This window comes from Austrofundulus limnaeus, unplaced genomic scaffold, assembly GCF_001266775.1.
Source record: "Austrofundulus limnaeus strain Quisiro unplaced genomic scaffold, Austrofundulus_limnaeus-1.0 Scaffold288, whole genome shotgun sequence".
NCBI classification, from domain to species: Eukaryota; Metazoa; Chordata; class Actinopteri; order Cyprinodontiformes; family Rivulidae; genus Austrofundulus; species Austrofundulus limnaeus.
The window spans coordinates 93,386-112,154 of record NW_013952690.1 but is presented as its reverse complement, the minus strand read 5'-3'; the positions used below and the strand labels follow the sequence as shown (position 1 = coordinate 112,154).

At 38.4% G+C, this 18,769-nt stretch overlaps 1 protein-coding gene across 2 annotated transcripts in view; it reads left to right on the top strand.

Annotated features, from left to right (window-relative positions):
* csmd2 (CUB and Sushi multiple domains 2) overlaps nucleotides 1-18,769 on the top strand; it is a gene marked incomplete at its 5' end in the record, with an annotated part of 325,712 nt that overhangs the window by 255,938 nt on the left and 51,005 nt on the right. For both annotated transcript variants that reach the window (XM_014021334.1, XM_014021333.1), the window contains 11 exon segments: nucleotides 2,639-2,735; nucleotides 3,174-3,278; nucleotides 3,409-3,527; nucleotides 5,028-5,097; nucleotides 6,655-6,771; nucleotides 6,991-7,200; nucleotides 10,449-10,637; nucleotides 14,011-14,188; nucleotides 16,915-17,060; nucleotides 17,163-17,243; nucleotides 17,842-17,955. In XM_014021334.1, coding sequence (XP_013876788.1) covers nucleotides 2,639-2,735; nucleotides 3,174-3,278; nucleotides 3,409-3,527; nucleotides 5,028-5,097; nucleotides 6,655-6,771; nucleotides 6,991-7,200; nucleotides 10,449-10,637; nucleotides 14,011-14,188; nucleotides 16,915-17,060; nucleotides 17,163-17,243; nucleotides 17,842-17,955 — 1,426 coding nt within the window.

The window sequence follows — 18,769 nt, the reverse complement described above, 5'->3', positions numbered from 1 at the left end:
ATGCCACGAAGAATTGAGGCAGTTCTGAAGGCAAAAGGGGGTCCAACCCGTTACTAGCGTGGTGTACCTAATAAAGTGGCCGGTGAGTGTATGTTTATTAAATAAAATCTAATGTTACAACTAATCGGGGATCCCTTTAAAAAATAAAAGTTGCCTGTTTATTTGCTTATTACTTTTCTGAGGTTTGGCTGGTTTTTATTGAAATTAATGACATTTTATCCTTTAAAAATTACTAGTTTTTGCATGGTGATTAGATTGTTTTAGCTTAGCAAAAAAAAAACTGCACACATTCCATCCTTAAATATCAGTTTATGTTAAGCAAAACGGAACACAAATGACCTTGCAATGAGTCAAAATTCCATTTCGTGAATCACTTTAGCAGAAACTTGAAATTCCACAACCTGAAAAAAAAATGTAACCTTCTCTTCAAATACCTTGGCTTTTTTATTCTTGGGAGTTAATTCAGTTTGCATATTGTTATTCTCTGATACGCGTGTGTGTGTGTGTGTGCGTGTGTGTGATGGAACCTGGTGGAACCTGGGCCAGATCCCTGTGGATCTGCCTGGCTGAAAGTTTTTAGCCCGTGTTTCAGCCTCTGTGTTTAATGACCTCGGTGCCGTCCCTCAGCTATTAGCTCCCCCTCCTCAGCCAACTGTCCTTGCAGGTCAAATACACAAGATGTGTCCATGGGCCTACTTAGCATGCTGCTTCACTAACACTGCAAAAAGCAAAGAAGTGAAATAAAGCAGAAGTAGGAACAGAGAACTGACAGTGTGCACATTGTATACATCCGGTGTAAAGAAAGAGGCACACGGTGCTTTTTCGTTATTTCCCTACACTCTGCAGCAGAGTCTGCCCTGTCCCGGCTTGTTTTACTTTTTCAGTGCCCGTCTATCTCACAGTAACTGATACTACCAGCTAGCAGAAACACATTAGATTGGAGTGTCACGATCCAAAAGAGAACTTAAAGGAGCGAGGTGCCTTGTTGGCACATTTGCCGCGGCCCCCTAATGAAAGATCAATCTGTGATCTGCCTCGTCTCCCTGGGAGCCCCAGTGCTCCAGAGCCCCTGCAGCCCCTTTAATTGGCTCATATCCGATCTATAACCATCACAGGCAGAAGAAAGTGCAGAGGAACGGGTGTGAGAGGGAACTAAGAACGAACGCTTCGGGCGAGGAGTGCAAAAATGAGGGATGACAGAGAATACTGCATGAGTGAATAAATTTTAGACGAAGTTTAAGGGTAAATATGCAGCAGCTGAAACCGCATATAGCACATTTCATACTTTTACTTTAATCTTTTCCTTCACAGATTTTAAGTACTTTTTTTCCTGGTCTGAATTTAACACAATTTTGATGCTTAATTTAGGCAACAAGTGCAACTAGACTGCAATTCTTATATCAAGTACTTTTTTATTTATTTATTTGTTAATTTTTTAGACAGTGACTACCTTTAGTAGAATTAAAATCTGCCCTTTTTTGAAATGAAAACATGTTCAGTGCATCTGTCATGTTTTTGTTAGTTTAGAATTCAGCCTCCAGGTGAGTCTTGAAAAAAGAAAAATTGAGTCAGTATAAGTACTACACTTTTAGTTGTGTTCTACTTCCTTAGTTCATCGCTTTGATCATTTATGTCACTCTTTATGTACTACAAACTCAAAGTGCTCTCAGCTAGGAGTGTTTCAGCTGAGGACTCATTAAGTCAGGAAGAAACGCCTAAAAAATGTTGACTCAAGGCTGTTTTGAGATATTCTTGTTTAATCATAAGTTTGTCACATATTTGTATCTGTGTGTATCTGCCAGTTTAAGGTGAAAACAAACTGTACTTTGTAGCATTTTATTGAAACTTTTCACTGGGGCGGGGTATTCAAAATCTACTTGTTTGAGCTATATCATGTTATATATCAGTTATAATGTCATTGCCTCATAGAAAACATGCCCAGAGTGTTGCTATGACTCATTCATGCATGTTAAAAAAATCTTTGAATCTCCTGTGGTATCCATGTGGAGCTGCTAAATGCTTGTTGGCACAAAGCTCCACCTATTCACACAAGTTTGCAGCCAAGCTCCCAACCCTGAAGCAATGTTTTAAAGGCAAAGCTGAAGCAGGAGTGTCAGAAACGGTAGGAGGTTCTTCAAGAGACAGAGGACAATTTCAAGGCATGCAATGCCCTGTCGAGGTCCTGTCACACTAAACTTATGCCAACTTATGCACATTTTAAAGGCGTCTATGTTGAAGATTAAATTGAAAAAAAAATCAACAGGGAGCTCCTTTTTGACGTGTGCATAATGTAATTCTAACAAACTAATCAAATGTCTAACTTTTATTAGTAATTTAGACTTAAAATATGTCTTTAGATAGGCTATGCTGCAAAGTTAAATTTATTTTTGATATATGCAGCATTTTCAGTACAACTGAAGGTAACATAGTTACTTGATTGTGGTATAGACTTGAACTATGTGCCTGGAAAATACATAATACAAGATGCTATCTTTAACTATTCGCCCATTTCTTCATTTTCTTGACCCCTTCTGATCTGTCTCATCTTCTTTTCCTATACGTGTTTCCTTTTTTTAACTCTATGCTAATTTTGTTTCTCTTCCACCCTCTCTTTCTGCTTCACACTTCCCTGTCATAGATCCAGGTGATCAGCTTTGTCACAGAGCAGAACTGGGACTCGCTGGAGGTCTTCGATGGAGGCGACAACACTGACACAATGCTGGGCAGTTTCTCAGGTACGGCTGCATGTGCCTTCCGTTTGGATGAAAACTCTGGTTTATTTAAAGGAGAACCACAGTTGCCCAGTTAGGATTTGAAAAGCAGAAAAAAAAGGATTAAAAAAGTTGAAGTGGATGCTGTGAGTTCTAATCAACACTGAGTTCTCATAGCATGAAATCATTGGATGTGTTCATGTGTTGCTTTTTTAATGTAGAACTTTTCCTGTTTTGTGTCACAAATAATATATAATTTGTCACTCACTTGTTTTTAAACTGTGTATATGCCATAATTCACACACATCTGTACAATGCCTGCATGAACTAAAGATAAACTGCTGTCAGCAAAGGGACAAAAAAGAGCTTTTCAGCTTTTTATCAGTGGCACATGCAGTTAGTTATGGTCAGTGTCTGGAAGAGACTGCTTTGCTAAACTCCACTATTAATCTTCTCCCCAAGGCACGACTGTCCCGGCTCTACTGAACAGCACCTCCAACCAGCTCTACCTACACTTTTTCTCTGATATTAGTGTATCTGCAGCAGGATTCAGGCTGGAATACAAAAGTAAGTGAACATCAATTAAGAAAACAATGTAAAATATTTGCATTTTTTTTAGGGATACATGAATGTCTCTTTTTTGTGTGTCTTAGTCTTTTTGTAATATTTTTTGTTCCCACTTCCTCCAAATCCTCAGCTGTGCCTTTGACCAATTGCCCAGAACCTGTCGTTCCTATGAATGGTATCAAAGTTGGGGAGCGTCTACAGATGAATAATGTGGTGTCCTTCCATTGTGAACCTGGTTATACTCTACAGGTAACATATTCAGATTTAAAACTGGTCATACAGCATAATCAATTATCAGTTATCAGTTTTAGCTGCAATTATACTTGTGTTTGATAAGCCAAAAATGTTTGAGAAAAAATATTAATGTATGTATTAAATCATGTTGGGATTATCCAATTCAAAGCTTTATATGCAGTCATAATAAAATATAGATACTATAGATGGTTCTTACTCACTTTAAAAAGAGACACAAAGAAACACTGAAAAACATTACGATATGGAACATTGTTGTCATTAACGTAGCAATAATCCCAAAATGCTAAAGCAATTTATATAAAATAACTGGATTAGGACCACCATTGGGACCAAACGTTACTTGAGTCATGTGCAAAATATAAAAGGGAAAGTGTTACTTTTATTGTTAAACAAATAAACACTGTCACACAAATCACACGTTACTGCACAATTTCCTCCTGTTTTATTTTTATACTGTAGTTTGCCCATTATCTTTTAAACCAGTGGTTCCCAACCTGGGAGGCCCGAACCCCCATGGGGGGCACCAGAGAGCAAAGGGGGGAACATAACCTTGTCTGCTGAGAGGTTGTGAAAATATCAATTTCTATCAAAGTTTGTAACTATTCACTTTATTATTTTATTTTTTTGATAAAGGGATAAAGGTGTGGGGGGGGGGGWAGCAAAGGATTTGGGGTTTGGGGTTGGTCAGGTTAGCTAGTAAGTAAGAAAGGGGGGGTTTAAGGAAAATAGGTTGGGAACCACTGTTTTAAACAACAGTTCAAGAAACAGTTTTTCATAATCAAAATTATCGTACACAGAACTGTCTTGTGAAGATTATTAGAACATAAATGGAAAATCTAGTTGGACTTTCTAGGCAATGATGATGAAAATTTATCAAGTCAGTTCTTAATCTAGGTTGAAGATATAAATAGACGATTAGGATAATAATTTAAATATTAGGTTTTTAAATTCTGAGGCCTCATCAGCTTTATCAGCTGCGGTCTTTGATCAGATAAAGCTTTGAATCACTTTCTTTTATCAGTTGAAAAGCTCTCAAAATACGGTTTGTTGAGACAGACACTCACTTTACACACATTTAAGAAAAGATCACAGATGTCCTTCATATTTTTAAATTATGTATGTTTTGGACATTTCTTTCTTCTTTTAAGTGTTTTAAAGTGAATAGTTCACTATAACACTAAATCTGTGGATCTTTGGGAAGTTTAGACTTTTTATTTTATTTTATTTTTATTTTTATTTGTCCCTTCTGGATAATTCCATTTCATTGTGGCTATGATGCTGCCTCCATTTCTTTTCCTCACTTTTGATGGATATAGTAATTTAGTCACCAGGGGAAGTCATGTGGAGAAAAGCAGCAGGCTCAAATAATTTGAGCAACACATGAGTGACAGTGAGGAGATCAAGTTCATTTATCATCTTTTTTTTTTCTTTTGTACCTTTTCTTTTTTTTTCTTTGTGTGTATGTGTGCCTTGGTGCGTGAACATCTCTTGCAGGGGAACTCACACACCACCTGTATGCCTGGAACCGTCAGACGTTGGAACTATCCACCTCCTCTCTGCATAGGTAAAGATACCTTTGTAATAATTTGCTTTCATGTGTTGTCACTCATCATTTTTTCCTTTCATCTTTTGTTTTGATCATCTGTTTCAAAGTGTCCCAGTCTGTAGCTTTATGTCACGCTGTTTATCAGATTCCAAAGTACAGATTTGCCTTTACTTCCTAATATAGGTGAATTTCCTTGTTTTCTGTTTTAACACGAACACTTTACATGCCAGAGGTTATGTTTTTTCTCTGATCCCTTCCTGCCAGCCCAAACCGGAAAAAATAAAAAAATAAAAAAGTTGGTTTGTGTTTCCATTTAAACTCGTGAGATCTATTTAAAATGTAATATTGTTGATATAAAAACTCAATGAAGGGAGCAGCACTGTGTTTCCCACTTCATTTTATCAAGTGTTTAGGCTTGTGGATTAGCCTTGACAAATGTGTCACACTTACTGGAACAACATACTATTGGCTAATTAGTTCCATCTCAGACTGTGATTGGATAAAACAAGGGAAGATTCATTGTGTTCACAGGCATCAACAGTTTCCTGTTTACAGCAGGCAGCTACAACAGTTAACCCTTAACTTACTCCTTTCAGTAGCACATTGGCAAAGCGAACTTTTTTTCGGTATGTGTGTGTGTTTTGTACATTTTTTAACTCAGGAATGCTTTCTCATATTCCTTCCTGTCTTCTTTCCTGTATGTTTAATCCCTTTGCAGTACTTTTGTCTGTGGCTTTTTTGCTGTTGCTTTTTATTTTGTTGCATTTTTTCCCTTTAAATCCATTGTGCAGATATTATCAACCCTATTTCTGTTGTGTTATTTGTGATTTCATCACCTTTTCAACTAAACATGTCCAGCTATATTTGTCTCAGACCTGTTTTCCATTGGAAGTATTTGGTTATTAAGCTTTATTTAGAAAATGATTAAGGATGAAAGACTTTGTTTTCAGTTTGGGTCGTTCAAACGAAAATTCGTACATTTTTAAAGCTAATATTCGGAGTTGTTTTTATCTTTATTTACATTTTCTTTTATTCTGTTAAAAAAGGTTACACGTTGCTTTCTTTATTGAATTTTCAATGCAAACCGTACGTGGAGGGAATTATGCTTGATTTGTTTGTTGAACCTGATGGTTATGGACTAACACAGACTAACACATGACAGCACTGTCGTATGAACTCCCATTATTAAGCAGGACACAGTTTAATATTGTTCTAATATGCGGTAAATGGTAAACGGCTTGAACTTACATGGCACCTTATGAACCCCAACACAATTTACAATTCACCCATTCACACACTGATGGTGGTAACACTGGGGCACACTGACAGATGTTGGGGTGCCATGCACCAGCACCACTGGACCCTCTGACCACAATCATTGGGCAAGGTGGGTGAAGTGTACCTGCCTTGACTGAGGAGGACACAACGACTGAGACAGCTGAAACGGGAAATCGAACCGGCAACCTACCGGTTACGGGATGACGTCCCTAACCACTCCACTACAGCCGAACCAATGAGAAAAGTATTTTGTTATTTTGCAAAGGCTAATCATGCCTTTTGTCTGGCCTCTCTCAGCCCAATGTGGTGGGATTCGGGAGGAGATGGAGGGAATGGTCCTCAGTCCCGGTTTCCCTGGCAACTACCCTAGCAACAGTGACTGCACCTGGAGAATTTACCTGCCAGTTGGTTACGGTGAGCAGCGTTAGAGATTTCTAGAGCATGTCTCTCTGGATAGTCCACACTGAAGCACCTGGAATGACATTTGACATCATAAATGCGTCTGATTCACTTTGGAGACTGTCTGCAAAAGTACTTTAGTCACACTTTAGGAAGAAGATGGAATTTTATTTAAAATTCTAACTTCATATTTGTTTTTCTGAAAATCACATCAGTACTTTTCTTCCTTTCTAGGAGCCCACATACAATTTCTCAACTTCTCCACTGAGGCCAACCATGATTTTCTTGAGATACGCAACGGGCCCCTGGATACAAGCACAGTTATTGGTCGATTCAGTGGCCAGGACATCCCATCCTCCCTTCTCACCACCTCCCACGAAACATCCGTGTATTTCCACAGTGACCATTCGCAGAATAAACCGGGCTTCAGGTTTGAGTACCAAGGTATTAGAATCCAAACATTATGCACAGAAGAGTACCCTAAGGAACTTGTGAGATGTACGCAGCATTTTGTTTATTTTGGGGAAATATGCATTCTTGTAAAAATCTAAACAAAACAAAACCCTAATGACCAAATACACTTATCTTGAAACGTTTATCATTTATTTTGTGAATGCTTATCAAGCATTTACACTACTGAGATCTTCTTTTTTTCATATGTTTTTAAAACATTTTATTTAACAAAACATTCAGCTCCTTTAGGACATTCTGGCTAAAACACTTTAAATCAGTGGTCCCCAAACTACGGCCCGTGAGCCGGATCCAGCCCGCCTCCCCATTTGGTCCGGCCCCCAGGTTAATACCAGAGAGCATTTAGTTTTGTCCTCCAGTTTGGGTTCCTTCGCCCGGAGCTTCTTCTGCTTCAGCTTCTCCCGCTTCCTCCGTCTCTTCGTTTTGGTTTTTTTTTCATATATGTGTATTTATATTTGATTATAAAGTTGAACTTTTGCAATAAAATGTTCCTTAGTTATGAACTATTTTCATTATTAACTATTATTAGTTAGTAACTATTTCATACATACACGCATATAACGTGACATTCTGTTCCACCCTTCTGCGGTCTGTGCCCCTATCTGACAACCCCCAGAAAAAAATCCTAAACCCGCCCCTCTCAAAGAGAGAATGGAATAATGGCGAAAAGATTAGGTAAGAGAAAAATTGATTCAGAATGCAGGGCATTTAAACTGCAGTGGACAAACAATTATTTTTTGTTCATCTGTCAAGAGGCGGTGGTGGTATTCAAAGAATACAATCTACGGGAACACTATGAATCCCGTCACAAAGACAAGTATGATAGCTTGCAAGGCCAAATGCGAGTAGACAAACTCTCAAAGCTAAAAAGTGGACCGTTAGCTCAGCAGAATACATACTGTGAAGAACCCAGAGAAGGTTATTTGATTGTGCTTTCTGGAAAACAATAATTTTTTACATTTAGGCACTCCTGCAATAGTCACACTTTTTCTGTTACAAACTGACTCCGGCCCCCCACCAGAGAAAGGAAAAGTTATGTGGCCCTTACAGGAAAAAGTTTGGGGACCCCTGCTTTAAATTGTCCATAAATTTAAATTAGTTATTTTTATATTTAATTAATATACTCATTTCAGCTTCCCTCTGCTTCTATTTGGCTGATTTTAGCTTTGTTTTTTTTTGTTTTGTTTTGTTTTTGTTTATTTTTTTACTATCATTCAGACCTTTTCTACAATTCTTCTGCTAATGTCAACTTTTTGTACTTCTTTCAGCTGTTTGTATTTTACGCTTTTTTCCTCTTTTAGCTGCTGTCTGCTACTTGCAGCATTTTTCTGTGTTTCAGCAACTTTTTAGCTAACTTGAACTTTTCTCAACTTATTTAAACTTTTTGCTGCTTAATTCAGCAAACGTGCTCTTTCTGTTTCTTTGTGCTAATTTCTTTTTTCTTTTTCTTTGTTTTTTACGTATTTTAAGGCTAATTTCAGCTTTTTAACCAAACTCTTTCATCATTAAGCATTCACCCTGCATTTTCACAGGAAATGGAAATTGTCTAGTTTATTGTGGGATTTTTTTTCCAGTAAAGCAGAGATTCTTCCTCAAAACTAATGCTAAACTATGTATTATGAACACAAACACAGTGAACCTCTGTTACCTGTAAATGGTTTGTTTATCACATCAACAATGCCTTCATTGTGTCAAGTAAAGACTTTAACTTGCCATCGCCATGGGGCAAATACCCATCATCTAAATGTGCAACACAAAGTTTGTGTTTCAACAAATGAGGCAGCAAATCGAAAGGTAGCATTGTGCATTTACATAATTATGTGTAAATTAGCATATAAATCAAGCATTGTATTTGCAATTGCCCCCCCTCCTTTGCAGTATTTGCATGAGTTATCTCCTACAAAGAGAAGCTGTGATCCATAGAAATCAAATCCTTTAGTCATTTTTATATCCCTGGCTCTTCAAGGCTCACTGCCTGCTCATGGATTGTATCATAGAAGGAAAAAAATAAGGAGAAAAAAAAAACTTAAATGACTGCATCATACTCTTCTAGAGCTAGTTAAACCCACCTCTTGTTTTTTTTTTAACTCTGCTGTTTAAAGTAGAAAATATGAAGCAAAGTTCAAATAAATGAATTAAGAAATGAGTAAGTAAATAAATAAAAGCTCTTATAATGTATTACCCTGGTGTTTTTAGATGATGTTGCATACCTGTCAACTTATACAGATTGTCCGTAAATTACACAATTTCCTCCATTTTGCAGGTGTTTGGACATATAGAGAAATCTCATGGATGTTTTTTTTTTTATTTATTTATTTATTTATTTATTTATTTATTTATTTATTTATTTTTCCATCTCAGGGCCTGTTAGCCTGGCCCTTGCCTTACTACGCAGCTCCGCTCAATTCTAGTTTCCTTCACTGCTCCGTCTGGGACTTCAAGTATTTCGCTGGCAGATTTTTTGCCGGGCCAATCAGAGAAGAGAACGTCAATTTTCTGCGCATTGTCTCTTGTAGTTTATTTTACCTGGGCCAATCAGCAAACAGAAGGCAGAGTTTTGAACGACGTTGATTTTCCGCGCAGTGTCTGCTAGTTATTTTAGCATTCGGCAGTGGAGGAAGAGAATGAAGCCAGTCGGTGTTGATAAGGCTTCCAAATTAAAATAAATTTGTCTGACAAAGCATCAGCTCTCAATTACAGTCGTCTCGTTTGGCTCGGTATATTTCTCCTCTCAGTAGGGTTGTTTACAGCGCACGCGATTTCCGGTTAGCTTCTTAGCTTAGCCTCCKTCACAGCGACAACACATACATGCTTCAGCAGAGGCCACGCCTCCTGCAAGGAACGATTCTCTATGCTTCAAGTCCAGACCCTTGTACGAAGCAAAGTGAAGGACAGGGTCTGGTTTGAACCAGGTTAAGGGCCTGTAGGACGTGAAAAAATAAACAAGGGAAAAAAATTAAAGAACCATCTCCCAACTAGCTTTGTTGCTAAAAATAAGTTCACCACCTCTCCCTGTTCTCTATTTCCTGTTCCTCTGCCCCACAGATGCTGTGATCTCCACCCCACATTCTTTCCTTTCTCCCCCCCCCCCCTTTTTTTCACATTTTTTCATGATACAGGTGTAAATGTCCAAAGGAGTTGACATGTATGGTGTTTACATTTTAAGGCAAATCCATACTATAATGCATGTATGTCAAAGTTTGTTTTTATTTTCTTTTTAGCATACGAGCTGCAGGAATGTCCAGATCCAGAGCCTTTTCGTTATGGGGTGGTGGTGGGTGCAGGCTTCAACGTTGGCCAGTCCATTTCCTTTGAGTGTCTGCCCGGATATCAGCTAATGGGTCATTCCATTCTTACCTGCGAGCATGGTACCACTCGCAACTGGGACCACCCATTCCCTCGCTGTGAAGGTAAGTCAAACAAAATTTGGCCCAATACCTAAACAAAAATGTTGAGATTCGCTGCTTGTAAAAGTTTGACAGTAAAACAGCTGCAGACATGCATGAAGGCAGAACTAAACTAATTGCATGATAACTTCCTGTTAAGATATTATTGAGCTTTTACATCATTAGTGTAGAATGGAGATAATGATTATCTTTTATGAATAATGTAATTAAACTGAGTTATTATCCCCCATTAATGAAGCAAAGTACCCTTTAATGAAAATCAATACGGCACTAAAGAGGAGTGGAGACAAAAAAAAGATGAATAAAAGAAGCTAAATTGAAAAAAGAAACTGGATAAAAAAGAAAAGGAATAAATGCTCTTTCTTTTGCCTTGTCCTTGACACACATTCTCACGCCCCAGCTGTCGATTATCCAATAAGGCAGGCAAAATTACAGACAGAGGTGATGGCCGTGACACTGGAACTTTGAATGGGCGAGCGGAGAGATAAATGGGAGTGTGAAGAAGCAACAGTTAAAAAGGCAGAGAGAGCAGAAGGTATTTTATTATCTTAGAGCTGTTTCTCATGGGTATAAACTTTTACAAGGTTCATTTTTTAACCTGAGAGACTAATGTTTGGGAAGAAAAAATAAATAAAAAACAACAACAAACAGGGTAAGTTGTTTTATATTAAGCATATATACCATTTTTTAAAATATAATTTGTTTTTTTTTTTTGTGCTCTCCCATGTACACACCAAACAATGCATTGTGTATTTTAATTGAAAAGCGAATATATTGATGTTTTACCAGTTGCTCTTGAGCATACAGCCATAAAACCCATTATTTTGTCAATATTTATGGTTTTATTTACATAGATTTCCGTTAAAGAGGAGGACACAGATGACCCATACATTGATTTTGCCATCTCCCTTGCACTAACATTTTTTGCTATTTCATTATTATTTAAGCACGCAGTATGTCTCTGCTTAGTCTTTGTTGTTTTTGTCCTCCTCCAAACATCAAACCTTTTTTTACAGTAAAACCTATAGTCATAAAAAATGTATTGTGTGCATGCAAACCACTAGGCAATGATTAGGAGAAAAAGAAGCAGCCAGTTGCTGATAATCAAACACCTTTAATTGTCTGATGTTTGAACCCCTCTGTATAAACTAGGAGTTTTGCTGGTTTGCTGAAGCATACTAACACGTTCTCCCTCCCGACTCGTCAACATATTGACACTTGGTCAGGGACAGTCTGCTTCCAGTTTTGATGCGTCGGGTACTCCCCTCGCATCAGTCCTTGCCACCTGCGGCTTTTCCAGGTTGCGACACTTAGGGGTCTTTGGGTTAGGGATCTGAGGTTAATATGAGGGATCAGGATTAATGGTTAATTTTAGGTACTGTTTTCGGGGATAGGCTGTATAGGGCTAATATAAGTTAAATTTAGGGTCTGGGATGATTAGTTTTGCGCATTTCCTACTCTTTCAAAAAACTTAACAATGGGCTCGTCCTTCTCATCTCATTAAGAACTGACGCGCGGGGGGTACCTGACGCATCCGAAGCTGGACACAGACGGCTACCAGACCAAAAGTCAATATGTTGATGAGTTGGGAGTGAGAATGGGTTGAAGCATACATACAACTGTGTGTTAACATGTCAACAAGGAACGACATCAGTAACGGTCTCGACAGTTGCTGTCCATCAGTTTGGAATTTCCAAACAATTGGATGTTGTTCATTCTGTAATGAGTAAATGCAAAGTTAGGACGGTTGCCAGTAAGATATGTATTTCCCAAACAATCCACCTGTAAGACAGACCATGCAATGCTTAAAGAAATTGCAAAAATCCCAAGAGCTCCATTTCAGACACTACAGGTGTCTGTAAACAAGTAACATTTCATGTTTTTCAATAAAAAAGACTATTATATAAAAACCTTTTCCAAAAAAAACTTTTCCATCTAAAACAAGGATATGACAGATCAATGTAGGTTTTCAAATTTGTGTTTAAATGAACCACAGTACCTCTAAAACAATGTCCTTTGGACAGATGAGACCAAAGTAAAGATGCATGAGCATAATGCACAGAGCCATGGTAAAATGCAAACACGCATAAGCACAAACACCTCTTCCAACTTTGAAACATGGCAGTGGAGGGTTGATAACATGGCTTTTTTTGCAACCACAGGACTTGGGCACTTTACTTTTACTGAGTCAATCATAAACTGCTCTATAAACCTCAATGAACTGAAGCAACGTTTCAAAGATAAGTGTGTCAAAATTCCATCATATAAACATCATGCAACTATCAGGTGTACTTGTTTTTTTTCCTCCAAAATAAGGAAAAAACAACAGTAAAACAAATGTGTTCTCTTTCACACATTTGACTTAAGTAGCTAGTTAGTCAATGCATCACCCAGAGGTGCAACTCCTTAGAGTGTCGAGGGTTTAATCAATGTTTCTGATCAATAGTTCATTTAACAGGTGAGGCAGTTGTAGGGATGCGAGTCGGCCAGAGGGCTAAAGCTGGCATCTGTGTATTGTGAACACACACAACCTGAGAGAGAGGAAAAAAGAGTGGGATAAAACATGTAATATCTGCCTTGGGTCGGATTTTATATTCACAGACATCCGGGTGTGTGCCGTTAAGCTGAATACCCTAGCTGAGCTGTTTGAGATGCCTGCACTGCTGCGATTATATTCCCTCTGAATTCCCCCTGCTTCACTGGTGGAAATGAGGGGCACCAGTGGGAATGTTAGATGCTTTAAATCTTAGAAATTACCAAGTTTCGAAGAATCATTTTCCCTCTGTTCCTTTGCATGTTGTTTGGAGGCTGCATTTTAATATGGCTGTGTCTTTGTTTTGAACGTGGAGACATCTGGCTTGTGTGTACACGAGGGTCCAAGTGTTTTCAATCTTAACGTATACATACTGTCATAACCTTTCCTGCCAGTCAGAGTCACACTCGTGCATATCAACTCATACAATACGTACTGCACTCGAACGCATCCAGACATGCATACGTTCACCTCAAAATGCCCAATGCACACCAACAACCCCACCTCATCTCTGCACTTTCTCCCTACATCCGCAATGGGGAAGAGGGAAGGTCTTATCTTTGCAAAACACTCAGTCCAGCTCCCCACTTACTAAAAGGCTTTACAGGCTAATCTTTAACTCAGACAAGTGCCTGGGCAGTAGACGAAGTCTGAAGTAGAGGGAGAAAAGAGACACCGAGAAGGAAAGCAGAAGAGGTGAAAAAATAAGAAAAAAAAATCCCTTTCTGCTTATTACAGCTGATTTATGTTTGTATGATTGTACTGCATCCCTGCCACACTGATATACATGTACTCCACCTCCTTTTCTTCCCTCCTTCGTTTATTTTATTTTATTTTTCATAGTGCCATGTGGAGGCAACATCACATCAGACAATGGGACCATCTTTTCCCCCGGGTACCCAGAGGAGTACCCAAACTCAGCAGACTGCTCCTGGCTGATTTCAGTGGCCCCTGGCTTTGGCATAAAATTAAATTTCACCCTGCTTCAGGTTCATGGCCCACATGACTTCATCACAGTCTGGTAAGAAATAACAGCTGTTGAGAAAACAATGCTCAGACATTATCAGAATGAAATAGATGCTGTTTTTTTTCTAGAGAAGGGGGTCTCTGCAGTCATTATGTGGGAGTTTCTTGTTGTGTGAGAGGGAGTTTGTCCAAAACATGATTGGTTTGACTTTTGTGGGAGGAGTTTGTTAAAAATGTGATTTGTCAAATTTACTATTTTGGGTGGGATTTTAAGGATGAATGCTGGGCAGCTGGGGGGGACATGTAACTCAGTTGAATTGGCCAGAAAGAAGCTATAACTTTAAATATTAATTTTAGTCGTAACTCCAAACAGCCAAATGGTGCTAGCAAAATTTGAAAGCAGTTCACCCGGAGGGCTGTGTAACAATTTGGCTTGGTTAAAACAGCCTGAAATTGCCTGGAAAAAGATTGCTGTGACCCAGGCCAGGTAGGTGCTAGTCGTTCCAAATTTGAAGTTAGTAAACTATGTTTACATGTTCACAATTTTTATTTGAGATATGAATCTTTTTGAAAATACTTTCACTATTACTATTACTTCATCTTTTTAACTTGCCCCACAAGACAAGTCAATCCAACTAATCAGAGTTAGGACAAACTCTGCCCACACAACAAGAAACTCCCCATATGTACTGCAGAGACTCCTACTTTATGACATTAAAATGGTAGCTTATTATTATAAAAGAGAACAGTATCTCAAATATTCAGTTAAAGAAGTAATTTAAATGGATTCATGGTTAGTTGTAACATTAGACTTTATTTGATAAACATTTATTTTAACTGTAAAATAAAGACTGTAAAAATACTGTAGGCTGTTTAGGTGAGTAAATTTAAAAAAAATATATTTTAACACCGACAGATCCATTTTATTTACACGCAAAGCATTCTGGGTAAATGTTGACGTGGATAGGTCATTGGTGTGAGTGAGCTATATCCACACTGAAGGTTAATCTTGGACAATATCTGATGATTGACTCTTTTAAATGAAACCAGAGAGCGTTGACAGAGAGGAGAAGGTAGAAATGACTCAGCCTGTAACTGAAAATATGGATGGAGGACAACAGAGCTGCTTCATGGAAGAAGAACCTCAGCTTAACCTGTTAGCCTTTGCGCTAGCGCCCACGCTATATTGCCTTATATGTATTAGCTCGGCACTAGTGCGACAAACAAGCTAAACTGAGGTCCTCCATCCATATTTTCAGATGCAGGCTGAGTCATTTTTGCGTTCCCCTCTCTGTCATGTGGATGTAGAACCTCAGTGACGAGAGGAGAATGTGTAGCGCTGAGCTAATACATATATATGGTGATAGCATCGTGGCTAATGCTAAAGCTAACAGGCTAAGCTGGGGTTCTTCTTCCATGATGCTCTGTTGTCCTCCATCTATATTTTCAGTTACAGGCTGAGTCATTTCTACCTTCTCCTCTCTGTCAACGCTCTCTGGTTTCATTTAAGAGTCGATCATCAGATATTGTCCAAGATTAACCTTCAGGGTGGATATAGCTCGCTAGCAGCCTCGCACCAAGGACCTATCCATGTCATCATTTACCCAGAATGCTTTGTATGCAAATAAAATGGCTCCGTCTGTGTAATATATTTTTTAAACTTTTAGTTTAAAGTTATGAAAACTAAACAGCCTACAGTATTTTTACAGTCTTTATTTTACAGTTAAAATATATGTTTATCAAATAAAGTCTAATGTTACAACTAATCGTGGATCCATTTAACAAAAAAAAAAATTGGCATATAGGTGACCACTATGTGTTTATGCCTGGCTGATCAACCACAGCCAGAATTTTGTATGCACAACTGTTTCCAGTCCCAGTTGATCGCCTTTTTTTTTCGTGAGGCAGCCTCAAAAAGTTCCAGCTCTGTGTGACCAGAGATATTACTGCCAGTCACCCTAGCAGCTTGAACACCACACAAGTCCGCTCTGTGTGGGCAGACATCTACTATTTAGGCAGCTTACCCACGATTTCTGAAGACTTTTTGAACATGTAGGGTTTATGTTAACCTTGTTAAATAGACCAAAAGAGACCATTTTCTTCTGTAAATGACACCCACTGCGATCTTACACAGCAAGTTCCTGTGGAGCCAAGATGGAGACTATCACGTTCCTCACTTCCAGTTAGCACCACTGTGTATCTATCCACCAAACCATTGAGCCAAGGAAATGGTCCCCACAATGGTGGCTTGGCTAGAGTGCTGTCAGACAGCAGTCCCCAGCCAGCCGTTTTCAGAGCTGCTTGTAATCTCCTATGCCCAGTCTGACAGCCAAAGACAGATGGTTTTTAAGCTGAATGTTTGTGGCAGGAATCTGGGAGCGAGCTTAATTGGCCGTGCCCACACCAGGAGACTGCCAAAGCAGGACCACAGATTCCAGAGACACTCCCGTTAGATGTTTGTTAATGGGAGCAGCATAATCTAGAGCTGCCGTCCGACTGCTCGCTGTAATTTCTTCCTTATTCTATCATATTTACTCAAAGCAAGTCATAGTAATTGCTTTGAATTTGATGAAGTGAGAACAGCTTGATTATTATTTGCTGCTGGAAGCTTCTTGACAATCAAATGGCACGCTTTGCAGCTGAGCTTTTATCTCAAAGCCTTAAAGTGCTTTACAGTTAGAGAACAAATGAGCAGTGGCTGTTGTCTTGAGTGCATTGATAGTTTTTTTTAAGTTGATCTGTGACATTTCAGGTTTTTTCTTTTTTTTTTTTTTTTTTTAGGGATGGTCCACAGGAGACAGCCAGGAAACTGGGTGTGTTCACAGACGGAGAGCCCAATGACCCACCTAGTAGCACATCCAATCAAGTGCTGATACGGTTCCGTAGTAACACAGAAAAGGGTGGGCTCTTCAGTATTGGTTTTCAAGGTATGTACATATCCTTACTCCATCATTTTCTGTTGCTATAATATAATTCCCATTTTATAGAATCTGGTTTTGACTCCCGTTATCTCTATGTTTTAAAAACAGCTTACAGACTACAGCACTGCTTGCCTCCCCCTATTATTCCTAATGCAGAGATCCTGATGGCAAGCAAAGAATTTAAAATTGGTATGTAATTATACTGTACTGTCACCATAAGACACACACATATAAACATATTATCAGAGAACTGCTGCCTTTATGCATTAGATTTTGTCCCATTCTAACTTGAAGATTTTTAGCACTTTAGGCCATTTATCTCTCTGTCAAAATACATTCTAGCTTTGTCAGTTTACATTGCCTCGGGTTCACTGGCTAAACAAACATTTAGATAATAGGATTGTAGATAGACTCACCACATCTTCAATTAGCATGCACTTTTAGTCTCAGTATAGATAACTGATGATGGCAATAGAAAAGGAAAGCTAGTGGGACTGTTGCTCCAGTTCCTGGTCTCTTCAGAAAATGGAAATCACATTTCCCTTTTGTTCTCAAATCTGCATGATATGCTATTCAGTCACAAAGGTAACAGTGCTGAAATTGTGCTTCACCTATGCAATCTTTTGACAGATCAATATGGTATTTTTTCACACTGCTACTCACATTTTATTTTCTTTCTCTAAAAATGAGCAAATACTTTGTGGCAAATGTGGATTCTTTTTTTTTTAATTTATTTTATTTTCTCCGACACTAACTTATCTACTGCCTTCTCCGTATTAATTTCCAGGTGACATCGTGCGTTACAGATGTCTTCCAGGCTACCAATTGAGTGGAAACAGCATCCTGACCTGTCGATTGGGGACACACTTGGAGTTTGAGGGGCCTCCACCTTCATGTGATGGTAAGATAATGTATTCACTCTGGACATGCCTAGACAGGCTGTTGTAACATAACATTAGAAGTGTTGCATTTTTCCTATAGGAAGGGATTCATTTGAATTACAATGTGTTATAAACACTGTATTGTACTCTCACTGGAAAAAAAAAAACTACTTTTCAACAAACTGTTACATAAAAATAGATCAAAGAAAATCAAACTTATCTAAAGCTTTTTAAATAACATTTCAATACATTATTATAATTTATATTTTAAAATAATGTTTGAAAAACACAATAAATTTTATAATGATTTAAAAGATTTATTATTATTTTTTTAATTTGTTTTACTTTTGCATTTATTTTCACATCTTCCCTCCAGCCATCTGAGGCCCCCTAGCACCTCCTTTGAAAAACCCTGATTTAGATTCTACTCACCAAACTGTACAACAATAGCACTCATACCCCCAAAAATAACAGTGCAGAAAAAGAATTGTATGTCACAACTCAGGTAAACACTGGTTTAATTTGCTGCATGGTTTACTTTTAGCTGGGTTGAATCCTCTATGTATAGAATTGTGTTGTGTTGTCTCTCACTGTAAAACTACAGCCAACTCATGCAGCTTCCCTGTGGATTATACTTGGCTCTCGGGTGGTTCAGGGTGGTTCCTGTAATGTTATCTACATGCTGAGTTATTGTCCTCCCTGAGGATTTTCGTGCTCCCCGCATACAACCTCATCTTAATACTATCTGCTGTTTGTAATGCGTTTCCTCAGGGCAAAAGACAAAGTGCATCGAGGGGTTCCTTTGCCTTTTTTTTGTACTTCACAACACAACTG